We start from the raw sequence: 27,957 nt of genomic DNA, 5'->3' as shown, positions 1-27,957 counted from the left end.
TTTCGCAACTTTATCCTTTTCATGGAGGCAGTGAGCTTTTTCCTCTTCTTCCTCCAGATAAGAAGTTACTGTCAATTAGAGTTGGTTTGTTATTTCAAACTGGAAGACGTAAATGCTTTGTAGGCCTGAGGGTTTAGGTGTGATGGGTGAAGAGGTCAGTCTATGCTTGCAGTGCCATTCATCTACCTATATCTGAGAATTTTTGGAAGTATTGAACACTTGGTATGCTTTGATGTCTTATCTCTTAACAGTGATTAAACAGGCTGACCTACAAGCAGATAAATAGCAGCCTTTATTCTTGAAAACATTTATTTCTGAGTCAAGAACAAATAATTACTTTTTAAATTTTTTAAAATATTTTATCCTTCATTGTGGAAAATACTTAAACTACATCTTCTTAGAAAACTCAAATTTTATTAGATAAGCATTTTTCTAAATAGATTATATAGTAGTCCTGGTCCTTGGACCAGGACAAGTTAAAACTTTGGACAGCACATGTTAAAACTTTAATGTTCTATATCCATCTCCTAGCAAGGAAAGCATCCATTACTCAACAGATATGCTACTGAGAATGTATCTCTTTGTTGTTCTTACTTTTAATTATGTGAGGTTTTTAAGCAGCATTGCATTATTTTTAAAAGTCCTGTCATTGAGACCAATCTCATTAATACATGGAACTCTTGCTGAAGAAGATGTGTATGTAGGTATATATAAAAAGTGTTAAATGTGGGAAGTAATCACTTTTAAAGAGTGTTGAGTGAAGAGGTCTCAGTCTGGTGCTGATGTGTTCTCGTGGAATAGCTTCCATGTAATGCATGGACAGTCCTATGAGTAAACTTTTAATGATTCTCAAGAGGCAGTCCAGGACTTACTCAACTGGTTTGGAGATAGTAAATTACTGGACTCTTCAAAGGTTTATTAAATTTGAACTTTTGAGTTTTCCCATAAAATGATTGTTGGAGAAGCTAATTCTCCATATATGTTGTACTCCATATTGCTGCAGGTGGTGTACTGAGCTTTTTAAAACTATCTAAGAAATTACCATGTAGAGCATAATGCTGCAAATAGATTGTGAAAGCTATGAGCAACAGTGATAGAGCCACACTGCAAGTTTTTTAAGCATTTTAGATGCTACTTGTGACCTCTGATTGATAGAAAATAGCCCAAAGTGAAACAGTGTTGAAACAAGCAGTCACCTTTATTACATAATTTGAAGCCATCTTTTTCTCAAGTCAGAGATTGTGGAATCATGAGATATGAAAATTCTTTACACATTCTCATAGGGGATAACCTTATTTTCTGTTAGTATTCCTTCTCATTGTAACTAATCTTAACCAGCCTTGCTTGAGCTTGTGCTGACAAACAATATTGAACTGTTTGTTCCTGTTGTAGTATGTTATGTAGTGGGAATGTTGGCAGCATGGTGTGTGAAATATTACAGGTTAAGGCAAGTATTTGAAATTAAACAGCGTTATTTTCATTATCTTTGTTATAAAGGAATATGTAGTGGAAACATTTATACTTCTGTATCATCAGCAAGCCTTACTGGTTGCTCTTGGGAATGCAGTGGGATTATGGTACAGTGCTTCCCAATTTTCTTTGGTAATATAGTCTTGTCTGTTTAATTGCTGCAAAATTGGTCATAATTATTTAAAATATTTGACAAAATAAAGCTGACAAAATGACAAGGGATCTCCATGCTGTAAAGAACCAAAATAATAAGATTTTATGCTTTTCAGTGGCATTACATTATGTTAAAAAAGTTCTGTTGTTAAGACCAATTTCATGTCTGTGTGTGACTCTGGTGTAAGCATAATTTGAGCCACTGAGTAATTTTCATTCTTGTCCTAAGTTACCATTAGTAACTTCTTTGCACAAAGACTTCATTGGAAATACTTCCTGTCTGTTTAGGTTAAGTAGTTGAAGTTGATAACTCTATTTAGATTTTCTGTTTTTCTCACTGAAACTAATCTTAGTCAAGATAGTCAGACATTTTTCAGTTTTTCCTTATTCCAGGAAATTTCAGACATACAATTTCTAGTGAGGCTGGCAAACAGCATGCCAAAGGTAATGTTCTGTATATTTAGTACTTACTCTTTTTTAAAATTCTTTCTTCTAAAGCTTTTGAATATCCTAAAATCAAGGACTGATACCTTTGGCACCTAGTTTCTTAAATCTATTTTTAATTCCTGTCCTTTCTTCCTGCTGGAATGGGTTTAATCCTACTCATATTGGTTAGGGGCACTTCTGACTTCTGCTCAGATTAAATGAAATCCAGCCTAACACAGCATAATCCTGTATGAGTCTTTCCGGAATCAAAGGTCTTTCAGGGTCAGGTAATCTGTTTTCCTTTTGTGAGTTGTATGAGTAGTTTCTGTTTTATTTTGTAGTGACATGTCTCTGGTTACTGTATTTTAATAGGATTGTTTATTCTGTTTATTGTTAATCCTATTTTATAGGATTGTTTATAATGACTTTTCAGTTCAGGGCCTTTTTTTTAAATTTTGGCCCAGGTTTTTTGTCAACATTTTCACTAACACTTACTTGTTCTTGCAATGTACATTAAGTGGTTAACATCCCAGTAATAAAATGTTCTATATTTAATGTAATATACCTCAGATGTAATCTTTCATGATTTATGAAGTTGTTTTCATTCTCTATCTTCATTTGCTGACCTACTGTTTAGAAACATATAACTAATAATATGTTGGAGTAAATCCTTAGTGTTGATTGTAAAACTCTACAAAGATTATTATAGTAAAATGAACACAATATTTTTGAAACTTTTTCTTTATAAGTACCAAGTGTTGGTTCCATCTACACTTGATATTTACCTGTGAAGCTACAGTGGCAATACCCAAACCAGATAATAGCCTCTGTTAGAAAAAAACTAGATCAATTTTCATTTTTTAATAAAATGAGCTAATTGGCTTGTATCAAGAGGAGAAAAAAATAAGGGTGGGGGAAATGGCTTTTGTTCTACCAGTGTACCTCAGAACGGAGATTTATGTTGAATTCACTAAAAGTGTTCCTTTTAGTATCCTAACCAACACAGCCAGGTCCAAAACGTTCACACTGCTCTGCGCACTGCATTGATATTATACAGGCTGTTTTTCTTTTTTAGTAGTGGAATGGCACAATGGTATGTGGTTTGTAACCATGATCAGACTTGGAGTATTGTCTCTTGTGCCCTTTTTCTCTCGGAGCATGCAGTTTGCAATACTAACATGGCCCACTCCAGCTAAATTTGGAACCTTCCAATGGGCTGCAGGCTTGATCTTGGACACACACAAACTGCGAATGATAAGAAAATTCTGAGAAGCAGCAGGCTGCCAGAGGCAGTATATCCTGCCCCTGCTGAGTTTTTTATGGCCATGTTTAGGTCACTAGCTTCAGAAAGAATAAAATTTGATTTGCCCTTGCAAAGTTGTGATCCCTGCAGCGTGTCACAATTGGCACTGAGTCTAAGTCGCTGATTGCCAAATGAGACTAGCTAGAATTGTTACTAGCACATATGTGAAGCTTTATGTGTGCAAAGTCTTGTCTGCTGATAAACATTACTATGTTTCAGCACTCTGGTTTTTAGGGAGCATTAGCTGCAACCTCAGTCAAGCTGTATGAAATATTTAAGTGAAGTGGAAATCATAACTAACAGAAATTTTTTGGGTCTGTTCCTGTTAATGCTTTCTATTACATGGTCATGGTCTAATTGATTCTCTTTATCTTACCTTTTCTGCTACTGCTGTCTTGCATCAGCAATCTTCCTCAGTTATTCCTGATCAGAGGAGACTCAGTTTGTCTCTTGGAAGTCTTAAATACTTATATTGTTTTTGATCATACTGAAAATATTAAGATAGTGCTTATAGCAATTAAGAAACAATTTGTGATAATTTGTAAAATATTTGAAGTGTCTGAAAAGCTAATTTTATTTGAAATGCATTAGTTGAAGCAATTTTATTTTGGACTGCAATAATTTTATTATCTCAGTTTAAACTGCATTGAATGTTTTGTAATTTTTTGAGTGTCAGTGATTCTTAGGAGAAGCAAAGATGGGAGTGGTAACGTTGTATGTCACACTACCCACACACTACATGGGAGTGGTGACTCCCATGTCACACACATGGGAGTGACAACTTCTATGTCACGATATGAAAACTATTATTCTGAGCAACTGAGAGTAGAAAACTTTGAGTGATTAAAACTAGAGCTTAGATTTGTTTACCAGGTCTATATGTGTACCCACCATGAAAATTTATTTTGGAGCTATTACCTTACACCTTTTAAAGAAATCAGAATATTGTAAAAGATTCTCCAAATACTAGCTCTTTCAGGGGACACTCCCTTGGTTCTGCCACTGTGGAAAGGTAAAATGGTATATAAACAAATCCTAGGGCTATGCAGAACCCAGCTCCACAGCTCATAGGATAATCTAGGGAGAGTGCATATATGAAATATAACTTTATCAGGGGCTTAGTACAAATTTCTGGACCCCCAGACTTGGAAGTTGTTAAAAAAAAAATTAAAAAGTTTTGTAGTCCTACCTGTGTTTTTTGGTGACAGTTTGAGATGTGTGCTGTGTCTCCAAAGAGATTGAGTGCTGACACATGGTTGGTTCATGCAAATTCCAGTATTTTATCCGTGGTTTTCTTCTCAGGTAAAATTTCCAGCCCAGATCAATAGAAAATTTTCAAAATGCTATAAGCATGTTACCTGTCTGGCGTATATCTGCTTGATTGGTAACTTCTGGCAAAAACGTATAAACTACATGTGCTTCCAAAACAATTGTAAACAGTTGCATGCAGGTCAAAACAGCATTTTGTTTAAATCATATGAATTATTTTCTACAGAGCAGTGGAATGAAGAAGTGCCTAGCTCTGGGATTTTAATTGGTTTTTCACACATCCTTAGTAACCAGGATCACTTTGTGACGTAAGTTATGCTTGCACTGCTTGTAGGCCACACTTTTGCACTCGCTATATTTAAGATTTTTAGGTTGATTGGGTTTTTTTGTTTTGTTTTGTTTTCTTTGTAATTTATTCTTTGTTATTTAGGAAGCTATGCATAATAAGTGCATGTGAAGGATTTTTTGCCAGATAAAAATATACATGTGGTGTTTGAATTCATTCACCAAATAGAAAAAAAGAGTATATTTCTTATACATTAATAATGATTCCTACAAAGTCACACGTCAGTGCTTTGAATTGTGAGATGTGATGTATCGTGTTAGAATGGGAGTTTTTGTGAGGGTATCTTTGCCTGGTTCATGCTGGGGAAAGAATATTACTGTTAAGATGAGGTGTCTTGATAAATATAGAATCTGGGATAAAATAGCATAAGGATTTGTATTGATGTATAGAATCGCCTGGAGAGGGGAATGTGGTTCTAATATAAAACCAGAAGGGATATGTACAGTCTAATCTGAGAAACGTGCAAGAAGATTCTTGTGTTTACTTTGTCATGCCTCCTTCTGTTGGAACAAAAATCCCAGGACAGGTTCTTTTCTCCTAAGTAATATTTTGAAATGTTTATCTTCAAGTCTTTATTCTATTAGAATTTAATGGAGAATGCAGATGCACAGAGATGATTACTGGGGTGCTCACTAAGTAAAATTAAGCATGTGTAAAATGAGTCTGCATCATAATTTTAACATGCTTTTGAAACTTAATGCCAGTGTTTGTAATCCACATCAAGCAAGCTGCTCACTGATGGCTCGCAGGCCTCAGAGAAGCCTCACAGTGGAATTCAGTTTGTGTGAACCTGACCACATGTTTACGTTAGTAATTCTTCAAATCTATGTAGTAAAACAATGCCTTGTAGAAATAATGAAAATTACCATTACCTCTATGGGTTGGAGCATCTTTAAGCAAAGATTATTTGCTTATTTATTTGGGTTTTTAAATCTCCTGCTTTACAGCTTCCTTAAAGGAAGGGACAGCTTCCTCAAAATGTTGTCCTTCTGTTTTTTTGTGTCTTACCTTCTGCTGGTTGTTGTTGTCCTTGCTGTGTTATGCTGTTCTGAGTGGCAGTACACAGCACACAGCCAGGCAGTGGTTCCCTGCACAGCCTCAGATTTCTGCCACTGTGGAGAGGTAAAATAGCGTATAAACAAATACAGCATGGCTGGAAAGATTTTCTTACTGCATCTGCAGGTTGTGTCCTTGAACCATCTACAAGAGGGTGCCTTTAAATCTTCCCGATGAAGGTTGTGCAAGACTTGCAGCCTGTGGAGGAGGCTCCAGTTGGATTCAAGGTGCTTTGAACCCCCAGTATTCCTTTCCAGCAGTGCCTGCCCAGCACTGGAGAGGCTCCTTATTCAGCTGTGGCGAGCTGCAGGCAGTGCTCTTGCTGGCATGTGGTAGCATCCATCCCTCTGCCAGCCTCATGGTTTATTTTCCACTGTATCTTTGCTGCTATATTTACTATCTCAATAAATATTACTAAAGAAAAAGTTGTCATAAATCATGACAAGGCACTCAGTAGGTAAATGCATTCCATACTGTCTGTTCCTGAACAGGAAATGGGTAGTCATTTTTTTATTAAACTATTCAGATACCTGTAGTCTATGGCTATGAAAGAGGCAGTTTAACATAATTTATGCATCTGCCTTCTAACTCAGGTATTTAATGCGAATATATTCCTATTATTTTTTTTTCTTTCTACTGTGCATCTTGATGTAGATGAAGTACTAAAGTGTTTTGGTTCTGAGTTTAAATGGCTTGTAACATTCTTGCCTCCAAATTCATCTTCAATGAGTGAGTTTTGGATACTGGTCTCAAAATATTCTGAAAATAGTGTGTGCTCAAAACCTTTTTTCAGCATTGATAAATACGCAATTAGATTGCTAGCTAAGCCTATCCCAATCTTTTTTATTTTCCTTAAATATGCTTCAGGATTTCTGAAACTGTTCCTTTGTGCAGCCAATGAGGGTAACCTTAGCTACCTCTTGTTTTATTCTGTGTTTCACTGTGTTATGGAAATACTGTAGGTATCAGGTGTCCATCAAGTAGTCTAAATCAATAACTGGGATATTAAATATATCACAAACATCATTCTCAGCATTAGTGACATAACATTGTCATGTTATGTGCCTAAAATAGAATGTGGTATAGAGAGTGTGGAATCTCTAGGAACATGATGTTATAATTAATTATACCCTGAAATATTACTTATGTGCATTTGTTTTACAACTTTAAATATATGGTATCCTTTTCAGTTTTTTTTATGTGAAATATATATATACTTAAGTTTCTGGCTTTGAAAATATTTACATTTATTCCCTTCTCTTTGTGCACAGAGATTCTTTGTGCAGGTGTCTTCATCGATACTAAAGCAACATGATGTAAAATGTAATCTTAGAGGTCAAGGTTAAATTTTAATTGTCTTTCATCTGATCTGTCACCTTTTCCTTGAATTCACATGCTATGTGACTTCAGTGATTAAATAAAATCTAACTAACATTCCTTCTAGGCACTTTGATACATGTGGACAGATGGGGTGAGTTAAGCTGCATGGTTTTGTGCTTTTAGCTAATGTAGTAAAAGGTTAGTGCTTGAGAATTTTTGACTGTTTATGTTAATGGACAAACATAAACAGATAAGAAAATAGCTTGCCTAAAAACAAAAAAATAGATTGATTAGAAGGAATTGCACAAAATAAAATTTTGATTTTTAACAAAGAATCTCAAGAAGAAACTAGCATTTATTTACTGGTGATACAAGACTTTTTCTCCAGTAAATACAGTAGATGGTTTCAACATAGATACTACAAAGTTTCTTTTTTATTTGGTTCTTAGATGGAAGCTCTGTTTGCCTTTTTTTTTGCTAGAAACTTTGAGCTTATTGATAATTCCCTTTTTTTCTTTTTTTGGTAAGACATGCTGTGTTCTGTGCAAGCAGTAGCAACTGTTTTCCCATTGCTGCTGTTTTGTACTGTTTTCCAAATGCATTTGCTGGGTTAGCATGAGAGCTCTTATTGCACTTACTTGTAGACTTTTGGGTAACATTGTGGCTGACTGAATATGGTTATTCCTGGCAAGTAGCTCAGCATTTTGGAAATATAATCTAGCCAGAAAGAACAAATAACTCAGAATCTAGTTTAAATAATCATCCAAGATAAATGTATGTGAAATGCTCATTCAGAACATGTGTAGTAGGCTATAGCTCCTTGCTGCTACTCACTGAGCTTTTTATTACACATACAGCTGAAAGACAGGAGAAGGGAGTCTCGTCAGCTTCAAGCACCAGACGTCATTTCAAGTAGTTCCTCAAGGTTTGTGTCCCCTTCAGGGTGGGGGAAATTTCAAGAATGACTGTCTTGCACTCGTGGAGTCTATGAAAAGCACTTACAGCAGATGTAGTTAATAAATATTATAGGTACTGATACTTTCCCTGCTTCTTTGCCAAATCATCAGAGAAACTCCTTCATCTCTCTCCAAAAACTGCACAAACTCTAGCACAGATAGAAAAGTTACATGAAATTAAGAAAATTGGTGTTTCCAAATACTTTAAAATCTTTTTTTTTTAAAGTAGGCATTTTCTTTGATAATGCCTTTTAATGGCAATACTGCCATTACAATGATCTATTAAGAAATAATGCTGTAGTAATAAAGCAATATATACTGAGCTGAGTATAAAGCTATGTATATGTAATGTAACTTTATATATATTAGTAAGGGTATGCATATGTATAAAATATACTAAAAATACAGACTGTGTGACTACAATAATAAAAAATAAACATAAGAATGTGCTAATGGAGAAATGATGTGATTTATTTTGAAGGTTTCTAGTTTAAATGGCCAGATAGGCTCAGCATTTAAAGGACAAAATCTGCCTGAAGTTTTACCAAAAGCTTCTTCTGGAGGCCCTGTAAGGGGCAGAGGTCTGAGTGCTGCCAGATCAGGCTGGGCTTTGAACTTGACTGCATGGGCTTGGTGATGTGAGATCTTTCCAAGGAGAAAAGCACGATGTTCTGTCATGTTGTATTGCTCACTGTGGTGAAATGGACATGGTAATTATATTTTATGATCTCACAAATTTGCCAAAATGAACTTTATTTTTCAGTAGAGAAAATTCTTAATGGTTACGTATTGACCACATTATCTGACAATCTACTTCTCCTTTTATAAAACTTTGAAAATTAGAAGATAACAAACCTTAATAGTGTAGCTGACAGAATAATTGGTTTGGAAATATAGTACAGCTTCTGTACCAGTCCTCTCTAGGCTTGTTTTTGAAGCAACTGTGGACTTGTCTAGTAATTTGGTGTTTTTAATGGCAATGCAAAATCAAAATTATACTTGGCATGGAGACTAAGAAAGGGCTCTTTATAGCTTTATATTGTTTAAATGCATAGAGACAGTGGCCTAAGTAGCCTGTGATTGTCACAGTGAAATGTTTTCCCTTGCTCATTACGCTGTAATGACTTTCCCTCGGGTTAAAGTACTTACTTGGAAATGTGGTAAAGCTGATGGATAAAACATCTGGCACCTTTTTTACTGAAAAATACACATGATGGTCTTAGGCATCAGGGAATACAGTGCTGACACTGCTGTCTTTGGGAATATGCAAACAATTACAGGCTTCTGCTGAAGATGGGAAACAGCAGGAATACACATTGTAATCTCCAAAAGATGAAAAGCACAATACACAACATGCATCAATTTAAACCAGCATTTCCCAGATCAATTTTGATGATTTTATCCAATGCATTAATTTATCCAGAGCATTAATATTAAATCTGTACTGTTCAATACAGAACAAATGAGGAGAATTGATGCTTGACTTAGTTGTTCATCTTACAGAATCACAGAATAAGTCACTTGAAAGGGACTCTGAAGGATCATCAAATCCAACTCCTGGGCCTGCACAGGGCCGTCCCCAAGAGTCACTCCATGCGCCTGAAAGCACGGTCCAAACACTTCTGGAGCTCACTCAGGCTTGCTGCTGTGGTTCTTAGATGAGATCCATCTACACTGAAGCGAAGCTTTCCTACTTTTTCTGGTTGTGGTTTAACCCCATTTAGCAGCTACACATCTCAGAGCCTCTCATTCCCTCTCTCCTTGGGGGAGAGAGTCAGAAGAGTAAAGAGGAGAGAACGTGTAGGTTAGAATACAGACATTGCAACGTGTGGATGCTTTTTCTGCACTTTGACTTGTTTTGTCTGCCATTATCTTCTAACCCTCCACCAGACTATCTGCAGCGCATACTGCTATTTTTTCTTTACTTAAGTGAGAATTTTTTGAGCTCTGTGAACTCTTTTTATTTGAACCGGATGTAGCCAGACATTCCTATATGGAAACTTCTCAACAAAATCTTAAAATATGTTGGGATTAATTTATAATAGTGAAACATGCTCTCTTTTGGCATACACCGTTAAAATGTGTATTGTAATTTGCCATTCCAATTAAATCAACTTCTGTATTGTATCAGAGCTGGAGTTTGTTTTTATAGCTTGGTTGTTACTGTATGTGTGTGTTACTGTTGCAGTATTTCTTCTTCTGGGAAAAAACCCAATTGTCAATTTTTTCACATAGAGCTGTAGTTAGCGCTTCTGTAAAGAAGTTTGTGCTTGTCTTTTTGAGCTGTTGCTAGGAAATTTCTTGAATAAGAGTACTAAAGATCTAAAAAGTCATAAGTAGCATTTAGGCTGTGACATATGGAGAGGACTCAATGTGGACAACAAAAATGGCAAAAACTAAAGAAAGTCTTCTGTTTCTGGATTTTAAAAAATCCATTAAAACTTTAGATTTTAATTTAGCTGAAGAACCATCATGAATGATAATGTAAAGGGTATAAAATGACTTTGCCTAGAACACAGTATTTTTTCTGAATTTACCAATTGTATATAATGTTCTTACTCAGTCTTCCAGAAAACTACATTGGGAAATTGCTGACATACTTTTTTCCCAACTGCTGTTAAATTTGGAAAACTGGCAGTGTCATATTACCAAATGGTGTTGCATTGTTATTCTTTAATTTTAAGATTTGTGTTGCTGTTTCTCTTCAGCCTCAAAAATGAAAAAAAAATAAAGAAAAATCTAAATATTTAGGTGCACCAGAAGTGTTGAATTTGTTAATTGAGGAGACATCATGTAGCAATAAATACTGTATTATTTACATTAACAGTCCTATCAAAAATATGCACTTGCCCTGATAATACAGTTTACTGAGTGTTTTTCATGGGTGCCTCACTTTATAATCTGCAGTGCTGAGACCCTTGACAGGACTGCTTCTTGAAATGACAGCAATGCAATCAAGTTGCATTGTCAGAAACCATGGAATCGTAGTCAGATTCCTTGGTGTAAAACTTTTAAAGGACTATATGGTGTTCCAGTACAGATGGATTTTTCCTTGCAGTGTACACTTATTCTCTCTGGCAGTGGCAGGAGGTACCACTTCCAGTATCAAAGGGTTCTGGTATTGACAGCAAACAAGGAGTGATTATCCTGGGTGTCATCACATGGCTGAGTCCTTTGTGGGTAGGATTTGTGAGACTGTAGTTGTGGCAGTAATGGGCATCTTTATTCCTTCTTCATCCCCTGTAGCCTGTGGGTTAGGTCACTCTCCCTCCATGACTTCCAGGAGCAGCAGACTCCATGTGAGAGGCTGCTCTGCCAGCAGGAAGCAAAACTGGGCTGTTCTGGGCTCGGCTTTGAATGCAGAGTTAGAAGGTGATGAGTAATGGAAAGCAGACACAGTGGCTCTGGGCCAGGCTGCATGGGGATTAAACTCTGGATGTGGTATTAATAGGATGGAATGAGACCCTTCCACAGGGTTCAGTAGTGTGTGTGTGTGTATGTGTGGCTGCATATCACCTTGATGAATTCATGTTGCATACATCTGGTTCTAGCCATTGGAAATGTCCAGCTGATCTGACTAGACCACTATTAGTGGATTTAGAAGTTGCTTGCAGTTCTTCAAAGTGTATAAAACTTCATGCATACAGTGTTCCCTGCCATTCTGGAGGTCCCAACCAAGCTGTTATGCTGCTGCGTCAGAGCTGGAGATTGTAAGCTGGAGATTTAATCACTGCCTGCTTGTGGATGTTTCTGGCCCATTGAGTGTCCCTGTGAGTGTTTGGCAAAACAAAGTTGGACCCAACATTCTTTATTTGAGCAGCTTCTGTAACTGGGAAGATTGCACAAGCTTTTGATCACCACACCAAGCAGCAGAACGTGTGTTTTCTGTTGGTAAACTTTGAATAGACAGATGATGAGTTTCTGATGGGGATCAGGTTATGTTGACATAGCCATGAGACAATAAATGATGCACTTTTTATTGTGGATAGGGTGTTGGTCCTTCAGGCCATAATTTGCAAAGAGCAGAGACCATTAATAGTTTTCATAAGAATTTGAAGGTAACACAGCAACACAATGCATAGCATGCCTATGCATCACTTGAATGCTTTATATTGAGGTATTTAGCTGTTTGAAACTTCTCCTATAGGCAGTTCATAAAAGCAGTTGTTCTGCAAAAATTTCTCTTATTCCTTTGTAATATTGGTCCCACAATATTCCTATTTAATATAATACTTTTATAGTAGAGGTAGCAGAGAATGAGAAAGTGGATCTTTTCTTCTCTAGGGGCTTCTCTACTGTATTTTTGGAACTGATAAGGCACTGAGGAAAGCACCCTGTGTTGTTGCAGTTGTCTCAAAAAATATTATTTTATGCAATAAATGCATAAAATAGCATAATTAATTTTGTTGTTCATAAAATAGGTATCCATGCCATAGACAGGGACACCTCCTGCTAAACCCAGTTGCTTAAGTTCTTATTATCCAGCCTGGCCTTGAACACTACCAGGGATGGAGCATCCACAGCTTCTCTGGGCAAGTAGTTCCAGTATCTCACCACCCTCACAGTAAAAAATTTCTTCCTTATATCCAGCCTAAATTTTCTCTCAGTCTATGCCCATTACTCCTTGTCCTATCACTGCAGTTCCTGAGAAGGAATCCCTCTCCACCTTCCCTGTATGCTCCCTTCAGACACTGGAAGGCTGCTACAAGATTTCCACACAAGCTTCTCTTCTGCAGGCTCAACAGCCCCAGCTTTGTCAGCCTGTCTTCAGAGGGCAGGTGCTCCAGTCTCCTGTCATCTGCGTGGCCTCCTCTGGACTTACTCCATCAATTCCATGGAGTCCTTCCTATGCTGGGGACACCAGAACTGTGCTGGTCTGAGCAGAGCTGAGGGGCAGACTCCCCTCCCTTATCCTTCTGGCCATGCTGCTTTGGGTGCAGGATGCAGTTGCCTTCTTGGGATGCACATTGACAGCTCATGTTTAGTTTTTCATCAACCATATCTCAAGTCCTTCTCCACGGGGCTGCTTTAATGATGCCCTTTAACACTGCATTGATATCAAAAGCTTTCTGGTATTCATGATGAAACTAAATGGAAGTATGGGTGTATAAATACACTTTACATCAGTGTTTAGACTTTAGAGTCAAGTGTAGGAAGAGCCTTGATGAGTTCTTTGGTGGCATTTGTTTCATCACAAGGGGAGAAACTTCACTGAAGTGCCAAGGTGCACTTCTTAATTGTGAAGAACAAGTCTGTAGTAATGGAAGAAAGTCTGTAAAAATTGACAACTGCTGTAATCCTGTAGAAGTCCTAGCTGGCTATCCATTGAATATCCTGCTCCTTTCCTAATAGTATGTATGGGTTTGCTCCATGTTACTTATTTTCTTGATTTGCTTAGGGCTTGTGACCTTCAGAGAGAAAGGGGGAGAGGATCACTTCCCGTGCAGAAGCAGCTTGAGAAAATCTTAAGTTTGAAAAAAAAAGTGAGAGGGATTTTTTGTTACATGGAAATAGTTTAGATATATAAACTTAGATTGTCTTTATGTCAGTTGGTTTTGTAGTGTCTTGTATGTTGAAATAATTGTTAATAAGGGGATTCTCCTGTACTGCAGCAAAACATATGATACCTCAGCTATGAATCTATGAATTGAGATTTTGCTCTCAGAATAAAAGCTCCCCCTTGTTTTGTTTTGTTTTGTTGGTTTGGTTTTTTGTTTTTGTTTTTTTTTTTTTTTTTTTTTTTTTGTGGTGGTGTGGGAGTGTAGTGTTGCAATTAGTTTTTTCCCTAATTCTTCCCCTTAGTAGCATAGGAGTGAACAACTGTGTTCATAATGCCAGGCTCGGCGTGCAGTTTTAGTGGCCTTTTTAAAAGCAGCAAGGCTGCACCTCAGCATAATGATAACTGTGCTAGTAAGTCTTGGGCATCTGCATTTCTGTACAGGAAGCCTCACTCTTCTGTAGTAGTAAGTTTGCTGCAGAATGGGCAATTAGTTTTTTTCCCATTGAAAAACAAAACAGGTGGTTGTAGTCTACAAAGTAGGAATACAGTTGTTTTGACAATATTAGGAAGATTTCTACTGCATACAACGGAAATCGAGAGGAGAAGTAATTTTTCAGAATAAGGAGAGTCTGAAAGTTGTGATATTAGCTGTTTAGTCTCAAATTCATGATCTAGATACAGCAAAACACAAAATTCAGTCTGCATCTTTCAGATCAGGTAAACGTGTTATCAAGCAACTTATTGTGTGTGCTGATTTATTTAAAAAAAACCCAAAAAATACGCTTTCTGGAGAGTTGTCTATTTTTTCCGCAAGTAAAAATGTTTAGGTTCTTGTGGTAGTGTTATTCTGGGATAGAAATATGATTCTTTGCGGGCCATAGTAAAAGAGAGACGTGGAATTTCAAAGGTACGCCATTTCTCAACCAGATTTGGGTACAACTGGGTACAGCAATACCCACAACTGAAGAAAAAGTAAATCAGTTTTGAAAGGAAATGTATCATTATCTTGTCCCTATCCCCTGTTTACTAAGAACTTCTTGGGAAGGACTATTTTTTTCCTGAGACAATCAAAAAGTCAAAAAGAATTGTTTTTAGGGGCATTTAGAGGATTCTTATGCAGATAATTTGATATTCAAAGTACAGATAACTCAGTGTAACTCATGTAAGCATCTGTGTGAACTGTATTGTTAGTTTAATTTGGTATTTTTAAAACAGTATTAGATTAGCATCGGGAAAATAGCACAATAATTTACCAAGTGCTAAATGGGCTTAAAATCCTCCTTTGTGGTACAGCCTAAAGTATGCATCTCAGTTGTGTTAAAGATACTAAAGTAAAAATAAAGAGGAGGAGGAAAGGCATATCTCTGGTGTCAGAGAGGCATGTGGTAAGCTGTTGTATAAAGGGAAGGTAATGGATCTGCGTGGATTCCAGCCAGTGGTGCTGGACACCGGCATTCTGCTGAGGCGCATTCCGGGGCTTTAAGCACAATCCCTGAGTGTGCTGAGCCCTCTGTGTAATCCATCTTCCCCATGGCCCACTCTGCCAGGGGCCAGGCACTCAGTGGAGGTAATTCCAGTACCAGTGCAGCTTGTTGTAGTCACTTCTTCAGTTCAGGGCACTGCTTGTCGTCCAAACGCTTGGACATGGCTGGAGAGCCCTATTGGAATCTCCTGTGCAGGCACCATTTTTCATGTTGCTGTTACTTTCAGTGGGGTGTTGGATGTTGTCTCTGGTCTCAGTTTCTGGTTGTAAGCAAGTCCTCTTAAGAAGACGGCTTTTCAATCAATGTTTTATAAGTGCTGTTTGGGTTAGTTGTAAAATTAAGTGGTGGTGGGATTACCTTTTAACCTTTCTGTCATGTTGCCAATTTACTTTACGTCATACATGTGTGATGCGTTTTTCTGAACACAAAGAGGTAGAACAGAAGGAAAAAGGCATTATCCATCCATGCAAGGCACCTGTATATTTTAACAAGTAATGAAGCACCACAGTAAAACTCACACCCCAAAAGTGTCCACAATGGGAGTTTGCATGCTCCAACCTTTGGGACATATCATTCCCATTTTCTTCACCAACCTAGTTTTCCACCTTTTCCCATTTTCTTGGCCAGTTAAAAGCAAGATGAATTAGCCAAAAAACTTTGTGTTGTGTCCCCTAAAGTGTAAACTTTAAAGACACTCAGAAATGTTTGCAGAGTTGGCCTCTGTCTCCTTCCTGTGCTCAGATCTCCTATGACAAGCATACACCATTTCGTGAAGTTAATTCCTCCAAGGTTGTCTGACTATGGGGATTATTTGGCCAATTGTTTTATGGAATGAGCAGAGAGAGCCTGAAAGTATAGACTTAGTATGTATGATTGTGTGCAACTTCTTTATAAAAAAGGTATATTATGAAAGCATCTTACAAAATAGAAATATATATAATGTTATTGGTTTTAATTTCAACTTTTCATGCTAGCAGCTGTGATTACTTTTCATTGTTATTGGAAAGTTCTTTTGTAACAAGACCTTTCAGATAAATATTTTGTGTCAAGCTGGCTTATTGAAATATATCGTTATGCCCAAGGTAACTGTGGCCTACACTTTGTTGAGGTGCCATGCCTTGAAAATATAAAGTGACCTGCATTTCTAGCATGAGTATTTATATTCACTTTTTAAAAGCTTAGTGACTAAAATCTATTTTAAAAACAACTTGTTTTTCTTATGTGTTCATAGCAATTAATCCTTATTCAAAGATGCACTCTAATAAGTTAAGCTTCTTAAATTAAACTGATCTGCCTTTCACCTCTCCTGCCTTCTTAGAAAATCCTCCTACTTTGAGTGCTACATAATATTGTTTATAATTGTGGATGCAAAGAACTAGAAATGCTGGACAGTGGAAAGTATAAAGGAAGGGATGGCACTTTCCTTCTCTAGCCCTGGGAGCATGGTACACTGCTGTCTGTCCTCCTCCACTCCCACAGCCTTTCTTAAAAAGAAGCCAAGGTTCAAAAAACTTGTGTTTAATTTGATGCTGTCATTTAACATTCTCTGTGGTTCTGAACGAAGCTATTTCTGCGTGGGACCTAAATAGTCATTCACAGCTGCTGCCAGCTTATACCCTGGTGATCTTTATAGCTCCTCATCCTCACACTGGAGAGACTTCTTTTAGATAGAATATTTGAAGAGCACTGTGTTTCTTGGTTAGAGCCCTTGTCCAACCCTGTTCATGTTTCACACATTTAGAACTGGCATTAAGATCATCTGTGTTAAATATAGGGAGCCATAAGCACTTGAGAAGACAAAGAGTCTTTAAGAACAACTAGATGTAATTGAGCAATAGTAGTGTGGAATGGTATCAAATAGGCCTTAGAATAGATAGTCTGTTGTGCCAACAGCAGAGTTGTGTTTCATTTTTGGCAAATTTCTCTGATTCTAAAAAGAGGCATTTCTTAAAATTGTGATTGAACTGCTTTGTCTAAGCTGTGTAGCTGTCCTTTTAAAGTAAATTTTACTGAGCTTTCCCCAAGCATTTAGTGTGTTGGGTGTCTAAAGAGAAATTATTATGGAGCTGAACCGAAGGCAGTAGTGTTTACATTAAAACAAAAAATTTGTAACACTGAGAAGTAGCTTATCATCTCTTTCTCAACTCTGTTATCTGTTCATTCAAAATCCCATCAAAATAAAGATAAGAAAATAAATATCCACATCTTATGTTGATGCTCTTGTGTAGAGTAGCGCGGGAAATTGGCCCGCTGGTACTTCTGACCCACTGTTGGACAACACTCTCAGGCACATGGTGTGACTCCTGGGGATGGTGCTGTGCAGGGCCAGGAGCTGGAGATGATGAGTCTTGAGGGTCCCTTCCAACTGAGCTTATTCTGGGATTAAGTCTTCCCAGGTAAGAATTTTCTGATTCTTTCTTCAGTTTGCTTTTATGTCATCTACCTCTTCCTTCTAAAGAGTAATCTCAGCCCCCTAATTCCCACTTTGAACTTCCAGTCTCTCTTGGTGCATTTTGAATTACACAAGCATCTGTTTGAGGAGGAATGGAGATCTGTATCCTGTTTTGAAACTAAAAAATATCTGTGAAAAATGAGTTTGAGACAGTGGAATAATTTTCTTTCTGCAGTAAGTAGTGTAGCTTAAAGAGCCAAAATATATGCTTCAGGGTGTCCATACACAACTCAGTAAAGCAATCAACTTTTTAGAAATTCTTCCACTTAATTTGTACAGATAATACTGTACCAACCAGAATGGAGCATCATGTGATTTACATAGTAAAATATACAGATCCCTAAACTGCAAACTTCTTTTATGTTACAATGAATAGTGAGCACGTGTCTTAGCAGATAGGTGCAAAATATTAAATGTAAGTAATGAAAAGACACACAAAATATAATTTGGAATGTTATTTTTTAATACTGTAAGTAATTACATACATTCTGTTTAGTTGCCTTCTATAATTCATTAGGGCTTTCAAACTGCTGAGTTTAAAGATAACTTGGACTTCCCTCAGTAGAAGCTTTACTGACTAGCTTGAGGCCATTTTCTTTCAAGGAATTAATATTTAGATGTAACATTAGCTATGGGGGTAATTGACAGATTTAGAAAGATGAGTGAAATTTCAAGGACTGGAAATTGCATTCCCTAGTATCAACTGTTAAAGGCTTCTTTAAAGGTTTTCTCTGATTAAAATGCTAAATTGATTTTATTTTATGAACAGGATAAGGAAAAAATTGCTGTAATGTCTTTGTAGGCTCCATTAGACTTGCCTCTTAATTGAAATCAATCCTGGATTAACTAAGCAGACACACTAGACCTCAAAAAATCTCATTTGGTATTACTTATTTTAAAACATCTGAAATTTCATTTTATTTTTATTAGATTTGCTTGGTTTTATAAGAAATAAATACTTTATAGCGTGTACTGGTGGAGAGAAGAGGAAGGGGAGAGATATGGGCTTTTGAGTTCAGTTTTGTGCCAAAACCAGTTCCTCTAGTGTGAAAAAAAGTTTTTTAACTGAGACACAACATATTTCATGGTTGCCTCTTGGTTGGCACACTTCATTGATGTTCCAGTGAACTAAGTTGATAACGTCAATATCTGAGAAAAACTAGAAGTACAACACATGTTATAAGAATGCTCATTGTACTGAACTTGTTGTTTGGTATTCCTCCTAAATCCATAATTGTTTTTAGGAAGTTCCCTTCAGGTCTTCCAAATCATTGTTAGAAATGGACATTGCTAGCTGATGTGGGAGTGGCATCCCAAAGCTTCTGATCTTTGAAGTGAAAAAAATAATAGCTTAGAAAAACTTGATTGAAGGTTACTTGAAGAAAAATTAATTTACTATGTGGTTGCTAAATTGACGTGTGACCTATGAAGTTAAGAGATGTCAGACAGCAACACTACAGTGAAAGAACTAGGCAGTGCTTTATTTAAATAATACTTTCAGATGCTATCATACATTCAGAGTGTAATCAAAATTACTATATTACCTAAAGCCCAGGTAGAAACCATAAGAATCTGTGTTTTATCAGTAAATTGCTCTGGTTATTGCTCAGCCCAGCTAATTACCTTCCTTTCTATACTTTCTAAGCAGAGAAGATTCAAAACTATGATCCAATGATGGCCAGCATTGTGTGCTAGGAGCTGTCACACGCTGGTGTTTCACCAGAGAAGTGACTTCTGTGCTGCCTGTCTGAATGAGGTGCTTTGGGTATGGGGTGTGAATAATATCGGGTATGGCAGGGTCTTGAATATTTGTTTGGGACCCCTCTTTCCCAGCCCTAAAGATGTATCGATCATTTGAAGTTGCTTCATATGTAGAATATTTTTAGTTTCTATATATAAATGTATTAAATTACAAGTTTTTTTTTAAATCTTTTAAATACTGTCTTGCTTCTAAAAAAAGGGTGAGTTTTTACTATATCATGTGTGGTTTTACTTCAGGAATAAAATAAAACTTCTTGCTTTTCTTGAATTACTGCATCCATGTATGTGTCCGTACTTGATGCCTGCATCTTAAAAAGGATAAGGCTTGATGATGACTAACATTTTATTAGCATTGTTATGTGATGTGATGGCATGTAGCAGTTGTGAGAGAAGATACTGTTCTCTGACATGCTAATCCTGTGTTATGCTGGGCCATTCACAGACCATTCACATAGTCTTCCTTACTTATCATTAATCTTCTGTGTCAGATCTTCTGCCTGTGATCATTCTTTACCCTAAATCCATATTTAAATATACAGAATGTGGAATTTGTGAGTAATGTGATGCCCAAGAAGGATTAACACAGCACTTTTCGTTCTTCTTGATCTGGGTTTTCATCTTAGTAATTGATTCACTTTTTAGACCAGACTGTCAAATTCTGTTTCCTAGTTTTTCACATGAATTCACTAATAATTGCAGATTTTCCTGACATCCCCTCCAAAATTATGCATCAAAGTGTAGTGGTACTTACTGTGCATGTATGTATTTAAAAATCCTCAGACCTATGTTGTTTTTACAATCATTTGTTCTGCTTCACTCTCCTAGCAACAATCAGTGAATTTAACTGGAATTTGTGAAGTGCTTTGTAATAAATATCTGTGCTCTTACTGTGTTAGAAGACAAGAAACTATTTTCTTTGTAATAATTCATTTATGAAAAGATGAGTTTTCATTGTAGCACATGGCTCTTTCAGTACCTTTCAATAACTGTGTAGATTGTTTTCTTAAGCAGTTAGTAACTTAGGTAATTTAAATAAAAGATTAACATATAGGTGCTTTTATTTTAACTGTGAGTAAAATTGCAGTGCTTTTACTGGTCTGTCAGAAAGATGGCCAAAATTGGTGTGGTGTGTCATTCCAGAAAAGAAGCAGAAGCATTGATCTGTCATATTGTGTTGTGTGTGCTTGGGGAACAAAGATCTTGGGCAAGATCTTTCTTATGATGAGCGTAGAAAATTACAGTTGTACTTGTGTTCTGGAATTCAAGTGGAGGATGTGTTAGTGTTTGAGTGTTGTGTCAGTTGGGTTTCTTCTAATGTGGTTTTTTTTAATGCAGTGGCTTTTCTTTGTTTTTCTCTTAGGAAGCAGTTCTCCTCATTCAAATCTTTTCTTATTGACAAGAAAGACCTCCATTTGATAAGTTAATGTTAAAGTTAGATGTGGAGATTTCAGGGGACTTAACCAAATTGCTTGTTACTTAAAGGCATATTTAATTTTACTAGCAACATTGTTAGGTATTTATAAATTTTGCAGATGTAATACTATACATAGATAATTAAAAATATAAAATATTTTTATATAAAATATATATTTCCTGTTGTATAAATGTAGAAACTGTTAGTGGTAAGGTACCAATGGTAAGTATCATTGATTAGTAAGTTTAAATAAAGCTGTGGAGCAGACTGAAAGGTAAGTGGTATGGATAGTAAAATAATAGCAGACTTAAGGTCTGTAATTCTTTCATGGATTAGATACATGATATTCAGCTGGCATTAAGTTCAAAAACCCGTTCCTTTACTATTTGTAATTTGACTTCAGTCACGCATGGACTTGCTGACAGCTATTTACTAGAAGTCTGCCTTTGCAAGAGACTGGTACCTTGCTGTGTAGCAATAAAGATATTGACATACCAGCTGCAAAAACTGTTTTTCAGATGTATTAATATATCTGCAGTAGAAAGTGTGAAAGTCTTCACTTTGAGCTGAAGTGTGAAAATACACCTAATTTCCTGTAGTTACTTGGCTGCCTGCTGATGCTTTCATTAGAATTGTAATTTTTCCTTGTATATCTTTATTAAATATCGGTATTCTAATTACTTTTTTCAGGTTATCTGTATTAGAAAATAGCCCTGCTTAACAGTCCCCTGTTGTGTGTTAAACTTTCTTGTCAGTAACTTGAAAAGAAACATTCTACAGTTTTGTCGTTCTTGGAGGTCTTCTTCCACATAACAAATGATAGATAGAACAAGGGGAAATGGCCTCAAGTTGCAGCAAGAAAAGTTCAGGTTTTATATTAGGACAAATTTATTCATGGAAAGATTGGTTAAGCACTGGAGAGGCTGTCCAGGGAAGTAGTGAAGTCACTGTCCCTGGAAGTGTTCAAAAAACAAGTAGAAGTGGCACTTCATTAAATGGTTGGTTTAGTGGGCACAGTGGTAATTGGTGGAAGGTTGGACTTGAGGGTCTTGGAGGTCTTTACCAGCCAATGATTCTATCATTCTATTTTATGATCACATGTAATTTGTTTTTCCATGTGCTTTCTTTTTCACTTACATGAAATTTTATCCTACAGTCATTTATACCTTTTGATCAGATTTGGTTTTGGTCATGCCAAATAATTTTGAATAATTACTGAGCCTTTTGACTTTTATTTAAACTGGCTTTCTAGACCTCAGGTATGTTGAATGACACTGGCTCTAGGAGCTCTGCTGGCAAAATCTCTCATATGGAAAATGCTTTATTTTCACTCTTGCTTGCAATTGTTTTAACCAGTTATTTAGTTCTGTTAGGATCTTCCCTTTTGTCTTGTGTTAGCACAGTTTGTTTGGGAGGTTTCTTACTTTATGTTAGATAGCTTGTCCAAACTTCTTGAAAATTGAGATATGTCCTGATACTGAAATCACATGCAGCTGCTTATCAATTCTTCAGCTGCTACTAGTAGTAATGACTTCCCACTACAAAAGCTGCTGGATTTATTTATCCATATGCTTTGTCTTGCTGGTTTTGCTACAGTTTAAATTGTTTTATTTGGTGCAGGCCTGGCTTACCTATACCAAACTTCCCTTGCTGCTCCCAGAAAACTAATTTTTTTATTTAAATGGTAGGCCATTTGAGTATCATTGCAGTCTTATAGAGCATTTTTAGGAAATAAATTTCACACCACAGGCATTAGATCAACTGTTTAATATTTTACTTTGTCTGGAAATTATGGGTGAATACTGTCTGATCTTGATAACTTGTTAATGGTTTTATCTAGATTAACTTATGCAGATTGCATAAAAGGCTGTCTCTCTTCTAGCCCTCTGGAGAAAGATTGTTGTGGCAAATTCCATCTGCTCTTCTATTGTGAGAATCAGGGAGAAAAAAGATCAATGTAGTTTTTTTAGTGTTTTTGTTTGAGCTCTCCTTTCATGTGTCGATTTCATGTTTGCTTTACTGATTCTTTCTTATCTTTGTGCTTGTTCTTGAAACAGTTGGTTTTAATGTGAATTGAGAAGGTTATTAGAAAGTTGGTTTTAAAACTTACTTTGCTTTCCTTTTTTACAATTTCTAGTTAACCAGTTTGTTTATATCCTCCCCCCTCCTGTTCTCATTGTTAAGGAGCAACATCTGTTTTTAAAAAGATGCTTTTCTACCTAAAATAATATTCTGCAATGTTGGTTTTAATCAAGCTGGTTTTTGCAAGGGCTTTTTTTGTTATTCTTGCTTGCTTGTTTTTAATAAGTGGTGTATGTTTAACCATATTGGTGGTTTTGATGGAAGATCCCTCTCACGTGCAAGCATTTACACTTTGAGGCAATTCTTTTAAACTGCCTCTTCATTTTTATGTAGCTTACTTTGGTGAAATTTGTAACAAATTTTATTCCAAACAGGTTTAATGTGAGTGTATTACAGTTATGATTAGTGGTTCTTTGATTCAGGATGTAAGTGGCATTGTGAACTGTGTGTTCCTGCATCAAAAGAGGTTTCTAATTTTTATGACAGCTTACAGAAGGAATAATTTTGCTGTCTAAACTGGGTTGTATAATAGTATATTGAGGGAAGAAAAAGGCATTTGGCCTTGGCATTTCTTAGACATACGTAGTCCAAATACTTCCAGTCTTAGACTCCCAAGTGCAAGAAAAGTATTGACAAACTGGTCTGAGTTCAGTGGAAAGCCATGAAAGTGGTTGAGGGCTGAAACACTTGCTGAGTGAGGAAAGTTGGAGGTGTCTGCACTTGTTGAACCTGGAGAAGAAGCAGTTTCAAGAGGACTTAATAGCATCTTTCCAATGTCCAGGAGAAGGTAATGAAGAGGGCAGAGCCAGATGCTTCACAGTGGTGAATGATGGAGATAAGACACAATGGGTATGAATTGAAATAAAGAGGATCTAGATGGATTTAAAAAGAAGTTTGGTGGAGGTGCACAGCAGGATTTCATGGCTCTTGAATTAATGTTGAATATTTGGCCTCTTTAACTTTGAACTGATTGACGCGGCAATTCTAACATTCTTTTAACACTGTATTTTCTAAATGAAAGGAATGGGCACTGGGGAAAGTTAGGAGTGTTTTGAGCTCTTGCTGTTCCAATTAGATGGTATTTGCATTTCACAGAAGTTGAGTAAGAATGTTGTTCATGATGTACAGTCTAATAGTGTTGTTGGACTGTATCTGGCTCTGTGGTTTTTGGGTTTGGTTTTTGCAACTTAGCTGTCTTGATTGAAAATAATAGCCTTTAGGATTATGGAATCCACAGGTAGTCATTATTTCAGTGTTAATGGTCCAGCTATTCACAAAACAGATTTATAGAGAGGGTAATGAATACAGACATGAAAACAATCTTAACAGAAAATATGTATACGTAAAAACAGTCCCTTTCAGGCACTTCCAGACTTGCAAAAGTGTAAGCACAACTGGAGAGGTGGAAAATATCATTAAATCTCAGTAAGTAGCTTGGAGACGTCAAATACACAGAGGCCTTACCTTTATTTGTTGTGGAAAATCACATAATATTTAGTCTTTCATTTAATATAGAAACTTTATTCTGATTATTAGTGAAACTTGCCGTTGTCTGAAATGTCTTAACTTGTGCAAGTAGTATTATTTCCTCTGTTACCCTCAGACATATTTTTTTCATTTGGAATTTAGTACTGTATGATTGAGCCTCCTGAGGAAGCTTTCCTAACCTCTGATGTTAGTTGTACAAGATTGTGGCCATTGTAGCTATTTACTGAACTTGGAATTAAAAAAGATGGATTTCACTGTTATTCTTGCTTGCCTTAAGAAAAGTACATCACCTGATATTCTCTGTAAGACATTTTTAAAATCAATTTTAAGAAAGTGACTCACATAGCTCGAGGTTTTGTAGTTTGTGCTCTGCTAACTGCTCCCTCATATTTCTCATTTCATGGTTGAGAAGTGATTCTTTTCTTACAAAAACATAAGAACAGCCATCCATGTTCAGATGAAAGAAACTGGGAAAGTGTATGTGGCAGTTTTTGTAGTGTGCTATCCATTTGAGTTTGGACAGCCTAAGGAGGAGCTGTCTTTTACTCAGGATTTACTGGCTTTCAGCTTTTTTGGGTTTTTTTCTCTTTTCAGTAAACACTGAATGCAAAAGTTTTTAGTGCCTGCAGCATAAAATGGCAGCATCTAACACCTGATCATGCCATGAAGCATCTTCTTTTGGTTTTGAGTATTTGGTGTCAGAGAGACAGCTGTCTCTTTTTTATGTTTCAGGTAGCTAGAAATGCACTGTAATGTTTTATCAAAGACTGTTATGTGCTGTTGAATACAAGTGTATAATTAACAAGTATAAAGTTAAATTAAAAGCTTCTTTTTAGCAAGAATGTTCCTTTCATAATGAATCCTATTTGTAATAAATAATGAAATTGTCAATACAGAAATTTTCCAGAAATCTAGCACATGTGATTCCAGAAATATGCAGATACTTATGCAGAATTCCTTCCTGCTTGTGAATATACTTGTTCCATCTAGGTTGGATGAACATAATGTGCTTAGTCATTTCTTCATCCTGTCTTCAGAAGTTCTCCTAGAGCAAGAAATAACACAAATTGCCTTCACGAGATAAGGACAATATGTTCTTTAAACATCTGAGAGAAAATTACAGATTTCTTGAGGTTGGTCTACATTGTGATCCCAAAGCTGTAAACTAATCAAGAGATGCAGAAGTGGTGCTTTATCTGGCATGCTGGTGGCCCAGAACCAGTAGCTTGTTTATCACCACAGCATGACTGTTTTGTTCTGCTGAAAACTTTCAGCAGAAGATAAGCTTGGGGAAAGTCTGAAATGTCTTTAATTACATTTATCAAATAAAGAAACAGCTGCATTGGAGGTAGGGAGTACTGTATGCTGTGCTGAAAAACTTTCTGTTTCTTGATATGGTTTAAAAGTTCCTTTGTCCATCTGTAAGCTGCAGGCAGCAGTTGCCAATTCTGGATCCAGCCGTAAATATCAAAAATGCAATAGCCAACATGTTACCTTTTCAAAAGCAGGCAAGAGGTTTAAGTTAGGCTTTACATAATCAGCAATATGCTACGTTGTATGAGCATAACTATTGTGCTTAATTTCTGCTGCAATTTCAACAGAAATCCTCAATTAATTGTTACATTTGCTAGAGATTTCCAAGCCAGGAAGGATTGCAGTTACCTGCAAAACAGCTCATTTTGCATAGTCCTTTGTTAAAGTCAGCTGAACCAAACACGAACAGTAAGCTTTCTCAGCTAAGCTAAAGCCTTGCTAATGCATCTGCATCTATAAGGGAAGCAAAAAATACCATTCCTGTGTTGTCAGGTGAACAAGAATATGTTATAAATTCTAATCCTATTTAGAAAGCATATGTGGCCCAGGATTTGGTGCCTTACTGCCTCTGAGGGATCCTTAAGAAAAGGAACAGCAGCGAGCACTCTGCAGTGAGTGTAGTGATTTAGTCTATCAAACTGTGCTGCACTTTAGGTTATATGTTCTTAAGAGTGTCTTAGAATTTGAGCTTTCTCTCTTAGATATAATGTTCGTAAGTTGGTAATGGCTGCCAGTTCTTATGTCAAAAATAGATTTATGTTGTTGAATAAATGGTCTTTCTCTGTAAGTTCTTGTGAGCAATTTTCTCTATTAAGAAATGACTGTTCTTTAATGTTAAAAGTGATAGTCTGCTGCTAGGACTTCCCCTTGTTCCCATTTCGTAACCATCTACATTTAAAAGTCCAGTCATAGGGGCTAGGGTCACCAGTATGCTAGAATACTAGGATACTAATGAAAAAATGTCCCTGCCTTTAAACAGTTATTCTGCTGAAAGGACTGATTTGTCAATGTTTATAGACTCATGTATAAACTTACCTGCCCTTACTTCAATACACAACATTAGTACTTTTGCAGAATACTTTTATTTTTAGCCCATGCATAATTTCTTTCATTTTGTAAACCATGTCTTCTGTGTTCAGAGGGATGTTTTTTACACTGCTCATTTCCCCTTTGAATGGCATTCCTTGGTCTGGCATTTGCTGATTATCAGTTACTTTCCAAGGCATAACTTGTGAAGGGAAGGAAATATGCTCAAACTTACCACTCTAAGATTGTGCATGATCCTGTACAATTTCTTCTTCCTTTTAATTTGACTGGATTTTTTTCTTTTTCTTTTGTCAGTGGTATTTAAAGGCAGGCCATTACTTGCACTGTTTTGTTGAATATCAAAGTTATGTGGCTGCTGCTATGCTGAAGTTTGTTGGTGAATAAAACCTGAAACTCTTCAATACCAGATATGTCTTGGAATGATTGTTTTGTTGCAACCAGAAGATGTTTTGTCAGCTCTTGAAGTCTGCTTGGCTGTGCTTCTATAGTCAGTTTGAGAATTGTGTTCCTTGGGGATCCTGATTAATTGGGATTGCACAATTAAATAATGTATCACTTTTTATTCTTTAGCAAAAGAATTGCATTTTCTACCTGTCCTTGGGTACATTGTTTAGGAATTTTTATTATTTGTGATGATTAGTGCGTCTTCTCTTTGTTCTTTCACATCAATTAGCATTTCCTTTCTTTTGCTAATTTTTATGTATTTCTGTCTGGTTTTATGCATTATGTCCCTCTATCCTTCTTCATGAATTTACATTCAGCTTATGTACATTGAATTTCAGCTGTTAAAAACGTGTTTTTTTCACAATGTTCAATTAGCTCTGCCTTATAGGAGCATTAAAAGAATTGTTTCTCAAATTCCCTTGTCCTTACTGCTGTCTACTGTGGAGGGCAATTTTTTGCCAAAACTGTCTGAGTTGAACAACCTGGCAGAACTTTAACATTGCTGGTAAGTGTTATGACCTGGGAAATGTCAGCCACTTATATCTCTGGTCACATTTTTTAACCATGACTGTCACCCACCTTATTCTCATTTTCTGATATCCTGCTTGTACCATACGATGTTTTGTTGTAGTTGTGGTTTCTATTTATCATATTGAACTTCTGTTTAAAATT

General features: G+C 36.5%; 1 protein-coding gene across 2 annotated transcripts in view; it reads left to right on the top strand.

The window, feature by feature from the left end:
• Nucleotides 1-27,957, top strand: part of MICU2 (mitochondrial calcium uptake 2) — a 136,366-nt gene that overhangs the window by 887 nt on the left and 107,522 nt on the right. The window contains exon 2 of one of the 2 annotated variants that reach the window (XM_058825326.1): nt 6,150-6,250. The exons of the other annotated variant lie outside the window; for it this stretch is intronic. Within the exon in view, the coding sequence (XP_058681309.1) occupies nt 6,197-6,250 (54 nt within the window). The 5' untranslated portion in view covers nt 6,150-6,196. The remainder of the gene's footprint in view (nt 1-6,149; nt 6,251-27,957) is intronic. 2 annotated transcript variants of the gene reach the window in all.

The sequence above is a fragment of the Ammospiza caudacuta genome, chromosome 2, assembly GCF_027887145.1.
Source record: "Ammospiza caudacuta isolate bAmmCau1 chromosome 2, bAmmCau1.pri, whole genome shotgun sequence".
Lineage (NCBI taxonomy): Eukaryota > Metazoa > Chordata > Aves > Passeriformes > Passerellidae > Ammospiza > Ammospiza caudacuta.
Note: the sequence above shows the minus strand (reverse complement) of the source record. Positions and strands in the feature narration are given on the sequence as shown.